Below are 7,065 nucleotides of genomic sequence, written 5' to 3'. Positions count from 1 at the left end.
GCACTCTTGATATCCATATGGTCAGCAGATTAAATAATTGCTGTGCTGAACAGAAAATGTTACACTGCTATCTCCTGGACCGTTGATTCCAAGCAAAGTCGTTAATAACTTAATGTCTACGCAATATTATTAGTCGGAAATATCAGTTTTATGTACCAGTGAAATGGTTTTTCAGATGTTTTATTTCTGTTGCATATAAAGTTTATAATAAACAGTTGGAATATTACATAATTTGCTTTTGTCTTTTATGTTGAGAATCTTTCAGAAATCAAGTAAATGAGTTGGAACTGGTTATTACTCAACGTGCAGTTAGTGATCAATGAATTTTACTGCCAAAACAGATTTGGGTCACTGTAGGATATGCAAGTCTTAATGTCTTTTCTTTATCTGCATCATTTCAAATAACGGGAAACTGTTGTGTCCAGTCTGTTAGAAAGTTTATTTCTCACCCTTGTCAGGTACCGGTCTCAGATGTGACCCTTATAGTAAGGAACTCATTTTCAGCACTCCGTAAACTTTCAGCTGAACACTCAACTCTGGAATCCGGTGGAGTAAAGTAAATTACATTCACAACAAAGCTGTCACATTTCATTCTTTGCACTCAAACATTGCCTTCCAAATAATGAGTTTGTCCAGAGTAACCAGAGAGCACTCTCCAGTACAAATCGTCTTTGTCCGAATTGATCAATTTCACTTCTTTGCTCCTTTACTACTAGATGATTCCTTCTTTGCGTCTTTTTTGTCAGTGTCTTTCTTGTCATCATCCTTTTTCTTATCTTTGTCTCCATCTTTCTTCTTATCACCATCTCCCTTTTCTTCCTTGTCTTTCTTTTTGTCCTTGTTTGAATCCTTTCCTTCACTTTTCTCGGCGTCACGGTTCTGTAGTTTGTTGTTGATCAGGTTATGTAGGGCTATGACAGATCTGATAAGGGAGGCCACGTATACAACCAACATCTGATCATTGGTTTTCACATACACTGCCTTGACAAACTGCTGCAGGTTGACATCTGGTAGGAGGTTGAACACGTCCTGTAGCTGGTATATGATTTGGTGGTTGATTGGCAGCTGTCCTGATGCCACTTTCTCCAGGTATGATCCAATGTCATTAATGTGAAGGTTCAGACCCTTAAGACCCATAAGCTGGCTTGTAACACGCTGTGATAATGTGCCCACTGTTGTGTCCTTAATGTCCCTGCAACCGGAAAACACAGCCGTAGTGATTATCTCTTAAAGGATTCGACTGTTGTAATTCTTTAAAGTCCATGATGGTGATCAGGTCTACATGTTGAATCAAATAGAGTGCTCAGAAAAAAACAACGGCCTTCTTCATTTATTTATTTATTGGTGTTGTACGCTGTACTCAGCGGCCTGCATTATGGAAAGAGAATAGCAGACAGACTCTGGGGGTACCCACGACCATACACAGGTTGCTGACAGGCCTTCCCATGTAAAGCCACAGAGAAAGCCAGCATGAGCTGGACTTGAACTCACAGCCACCACATTGCAGAGAGTCTCCTGGGCCATTGAGCCCCACTGGTACTCTAACCAACTTGGTCACATAACACATGCACACACAAGGCTGATATTTTGCATAAAGTAATTATTAGAACTATACTAAAACAGCAAAAATCTTATTTGTGCAGAATGATTTATTGCCAAAAATCTGGTTTGATAATTACTTATTAAATTACATATATGCTATTCCCTTACTTACCAAAAAGCCTATAATTCAAGAAATATTGCTGGTATTCCAGACATTATGGTGGATTCAAGTTAGCTTCCAATGGCTGTGTGAAACAAGACACCAGTCAAGATCATTTCTCCTGACAATGTAATTTACTTGAATATTGCAGAAAGGCATGAATGACAAACCTTAATAAATGCTCAACTCCAACTTCTTCTGCCTCTTCTGCTCCAATCTCACTGGGAATGTGCTCAAAGGTTTTGGAAGTTGGTGTTCCATCCTGCACAACAAACATTCACAAGCTCCGCCATTTCATATAAACTAAGTGCAGCATTTTAATAACAAGAAGCAAGTGAGACACACACACACACACACACACAATCTCTTTGGGATGAACATAGGAAGTGCAACTTCTACAATGTTTAAGTCTGACATTAAATCTTTCAGGTTGTTTCCTGTTGCAACCAGAAATTGGCTCCACTTTGAAATCTGTCCACAAACTGATAGCACTTAGAAATAGAAACTTCCATTTCCAGCCATTGTATTTTCAATGCTTCAGATGCAAATTTTATTGGAACTGTTCTTTATTTACTCATTCCAAAATGTACTTTAATATCCACCCTTTTTTTTAACAAAATTTACCAACTTTTCAAAATCAATATTCATGATGTTATTCTTAGAAAAGGGGTGAACTCCTGTGATGTAAGCCAATGTCTTACGTCATGAACTTCTTCAACAGAATAGTATGCTTCTGTAGGGAGTCCTAGGTCCTTTGGTTTCGCATCTATTACAACCAGTACCTGTAAGATATTAAACCTGATAATAGCATTCACATTATATAAATATTATAAACGCAAACACTTATCTGCCTTTCTGACCCAGACAAATTTTATTTAGGACATGTGAAGGTTAGGGTAACAGCTGCTCAGGGACAGGAGCTGTAAAAATTCAAACAAAATGCTGTAGTCAGCCACACGTAACAATTCACTGATTTATTACTCTGATCGGTGTTGTTATGCTGTACTCAAGAATATTTCACTTATACGACGGCGACCAGCATCATGGCAGGAGAATTCAAGATTGTGATTACAGTATTACTTAATTGCCATCTATAGCGAAAGAGATTTTCGCTTGTTACAAGTGAGTGATACCCTAATTTTCATTTCAGAACTTCACTTTTACACAATATGGTATCACCATATAACTATACACATAGTTCATCAAATTTAATGCCTTCTATACATGTTAAAAAATTTATGAAAAGTTATATACTTCTACAGTTTCACATTTACCACTGGGTCATGTCTTTTTTTTTTCAATACCTTAAAAAAAAAACTTTTTCTCAAATGTTTCAAGATATGAAAGCTTATGAAGGCCAAAAAACGATGAAAATGACTTACTGAGTTAGGACAGTACCGCCGCATCAGTTCATTGATGGCAATGTCATTCTGATTTAGCTTTGGTCCAGTGTGATACCAACCAACACTTTTTCTCTTGCTGAAAAGACAACCATGTGGCAATTGTCAAGAACAATGATACTCATAAATATTGTATCTATTGCAAAATATCAGTTTTATGCATTTGTTTTTGCCTTGTTCTTCAAAACAGTCTTTGAGATGAAATTTCATTGGAATTTAAAAAGTGTCAATGACCAGATAAATCTGTGTATCACTTGTAAAAACAAGAATTACATGCGAGTAATGCTTTTTCCAATTTCATAATTTATTCATTGATTTACTAGTATTTCATTCGTGTTTTACACCATACTCAATAATATTTTTCGGCCAGTATTATGGTGCGAGGACACCATGCAGACCCCAATGGAAACCCACGACCATCCGCAGGTTGCTGGCAGACATCCTCAAGTACCAAAGGAGAGGACTTGAACTCACACCGACCGCATTGGTGGGAGGCTCCTGGGTAAGCTATCCTCCTTGGCATGGAGGCACCTCAATTTCATGATCAAAATAAACTTTAAAGAGACATATTGCCAATGGCAAAAAATATTTGCTGCTATTTTAAACGTCAAGTTAAGGACTTACTGACCTGTCTAACTTTCAGTGGACAATTGAATGTATAGTTTTAAGCGGAGTTTCCCTTCGACCAACCACTCACTCCAGCCGCAATATTTGGAAGCATGGCTCAAACTGACTTTTATGACAAGGTTACGGACCTCTGCCCACCCCCTACCCCCATTTGCGTAGTACAGACAATGGGAGATATGATACTTAGCAAAATTACACGGCACTGTAATGTCATTATAAAGCCTCCCATGTAATTTCAGTTCGGCGGTATAGATCCTGGCAAATTACAAACATTTTATAATACATAGTCGATAGAAAGTAAACTTGTATTTGGTTTAGTGAATTCGCTTTCAAATGGTAACTCATTTTTCCATTTTGCTGAACCAACTCAAAAAATTAGCATTTCCTTTAAGGAAGACTTCATTAACAGACACAAATAGAGAGGGCCAACAGAAGGTTTTCACTTTCTGTCTATTGTAGATTGTTTGAATGTATGATCATGAATCCATTAGTTGATTCATGTATCTCCTCCTGTCAACAACTTCCTTCGTTGTTTATTGCTTAAGCTCTAAGTCTTACGTCATGTTACAATCTAAGCACATGAGCAGCATTATCTGAAAGCCTCTTGCAGGACTGATATCTTACCATTGACTTTTTTAAACATGGCATACATGTTTTCCAAATAATCATGATCCAAAAACCACACTGTTTTGTCTTTGTCATCTTCATCAAATGGAACTGAAACAGAGAGCAATAACATGGTACTGAGTACTAACCATGCATGATCCTCCCACAATAATCCTTGCTTATGTTTACTTAGATCTAAGTATACATCACGTACCTCATACTGCCAAAACACTTCTCGTGCAAATCACAGCAATTACTATCCCATAAGATAATGTCACAACAATCAGTAGTCAGTACTGAATGACATGGGCATTGAAGCAAAAATTCTATCCCAAACTCAGAATATCAAGTTTAAAACCAAAGCAGGGCAAAGTCACTAGAAAATTTTGTACAAACATTGCTGATAAGTGCATCTCGATAAGCCCCATCTATATTTCCTTGACGTCCATGTTTGATCAGTGGCGACTGGTGGTTATTTACCAAAGGTCTCTTGTCAAGCTGGGGGTTATAAACACGACATTGACCTGTGCACGCATGGATCTAGGCAGTATCTTGGACAACCAGTGGGATGTGCAATCAAAATCTGAGCACATATTTGGGTTTATCAACAAAAAGCCTTGGAACAGCAGCAGTTTGGCTTTACCCCGGTACCAAATTTATAGGTATTTTGGGCAATATTATGGGAGGCATGTTGTTGTAATGAAGACCAAAGTGGCACATTTACATGCCTTTCCAACAGGAATATGTAATGTGTTTGTATGACTCAGTGTCAAGTCAAAGATATAGACAGTCATATTGTAGAGGACTAGCATATGTTGCCATTTTAGAGTGAATATTAACACCTACTTCATTCCGCTAATAGTCTGAATTTTCTGACTTGCAGAATATACTGAGTGATAGGCATGCAGTTGCAGTCAGAAGTTGCTCAAATTAATATCATTAAGAGTTTCAATAGCTTATCCACCCTATCTGTTCTAGCCCCATCTGAGGTCAGGTGCCAAAGGCTCTATCTGTACCTGACCAAGTGATCTTTTACTCTGTTGTCGCTGGTTATGTAATGGTAAACCAGGTAAACACTCTCAAAACCCATTACAAATTATTGTTTATTTCTCTCGAAACACATCGCTAGGATCATTCATAATAGAATTATCTTGTGTAAGGTTCTGCAACAGCAGCGTAAATCTGATCTGATCTTTTTTTTGCAATTTAATCTGTAACCACTCCTGGGTTATGACAAACAGGGTTCCGATCAACGGTAAGAAAAATAATTTTCTATCCCCCAAGCCACTTTCTCAGAAAGTTACTTACTTTACAAAAGACTGTTTTTGTTGTAGTTAGATCCGACATAGAGGTATTCACATTCTGTGAGAAGCAAGACATTTTTTTTCAATGGGGCCAAATAATGTGGCACATTTCCACAAGGCTAGGTATGAGAACCTCACTTTAGTATGTTCGACTTCCTTACTATGACAGGCTGCCAGTGCACCGAAAAAAAGCAGATTTGACAAAGATTAACCCAAATTTATGGTTACACAATGTGAATCTAAAGAGAAATGAAAATAAGATCACATTTTTACACATGCAGACTATTGGTTTTTAATATTGACCAGGTTTTAGTCACAAATGTACATCCTAGTTCATGATGCGCGTGAAGTAAGCAGATCATCAATTTATTGTTCAAAATGAACTTACCAGGAAAAAGCTAACAAGGAGCTAACAAGAACAAGGAGAGAATGACTAAGCCTTTGGATGAATGTGAAACAAGAAGACAAGGCAGGACTATTAAGGCTAAAAACTTTGAGGAATGGACCAACCTTATTTTTCTGTTCAACAATTAAATGTTAAGGCAAGTATCTGATATTTTGGAGAAATTACGTAAATGTTTAATTCAACTTACCATTACATAAGATTATCCCTTTATAGCCGCAAATGTTCCGACGGTTACATATGTGCCATCATTGCAAATACTACCCGGTTCAAAGCCTGAAGTTCGTCCCTGCACAGTTCAATTTAGGCCAGGCGTCCCTACAACTGCGCTCTGCGTGAAGGAGAAACACTGAGGAAGCCCGCCCCCTTTTGAATGGAGCAGGTTTCGGGCTTTAAACCAGGTAGTTCAGTAACCGTCGGAACAGTTGCGGTTGTGAAGGGATAATCTTGTGTAGCCTAATGGTCAGTTAAATTAAACGTTTTGTTAATTTCTCCAAAATATCTGATACTTGCCTTAACGTTCAGTAACCTTCACAGCAGTTGCGGCTCATCTCTTCAGGGCCGTAGTCTTTCACATATAGCCCGAGAGGCCCAGACGAGGAATGTGACAGAGACAGATTAAGTTCAGAGTTAATGACACAGAGATCTATCATCGAGTATTACCTGCAAAACTATTTGACACATCCAAGACGCCTTGTCTGTTAGAACCAAGCAGCACACCGACGACTCTTTTGACATTTCCGACTTTTCCCATACGATTAAAATGATCTACCACACTTAAAAGCACCAAAGGATGGACCACAACCTTGGAAATCTTAGTGTCCACCTTTGGAATAGGTTTTGTTTCTGCCTGTTCTGTGGGTGGCATCTTGAAACCTTGTAAACAAATATGCAAACTCAAAAACGTGTGATGACTTTGGCTTTTCGCGTATGGCGGCGTTTCCGCTGCGCATGCGATCTCGCACAGCTTTCAAATCAAGGGAGTTAACTTATCATTTGGAGGTGTGTTCAGGTGCCAGCTTG

The 7,065-nt window shown here is 38.3% G+C and overlaps 1 protein-coding gene across 1 annotated transcript; it reads right to left on the bottom strand.

Moving 5' to 3' along the window:
* Window positions 1-109: 109 nt before the first annotated feature.
* LOC135475851 (26S proteasome non-ATPase regulatory subunit 7-like) lies at window positions 110-6,967 on the bottom strand. Its single transcript, XM_064755795.1, has 6 exons — window positions 6,706-6,967; window positions 4,343-4,446; window positions 3,085-3,177; window positions 2,404-2,484; window positions 1,873-1,964; window positions 110-1,192 (listed from the first exon to the last, which is right to left on the bottom strand). Exons 1-6 carry the CDS (start codon window positions 6,908-6,910, stop codon window positions 691-693), a joined length of 1,077 nt encoding a protein of 358 aa, XP_064611865.1. The 5' UTR covers window positions 6,911-6,967; the 3' UTR covers window positions 110-690.
* Window positions 6,968-7,065: the final 98 nt, after the last annotated feature.

Source organism: Liolophura sinensis, chromosome 9 (assembly GCF_032854445.1).
Source record: "Liolophura sinensis isolate JHLJ2023 chromosome 9, CUHK_Ljap_v2, whole genome shotgun sequence".
In the NCBI taxonomy this organism is placed as follows: domain Eukaryota; kingdom Metazoa; phylum Mollusca; class Polyplacophora; order Chitonida; family Chitonidae; genus Liolophura; species Liolophura sinensis.
Note: the sequence above shows the minus strand (reverse complement) of the source record. Positions and strands in the feature narration are given on the sequence as shown.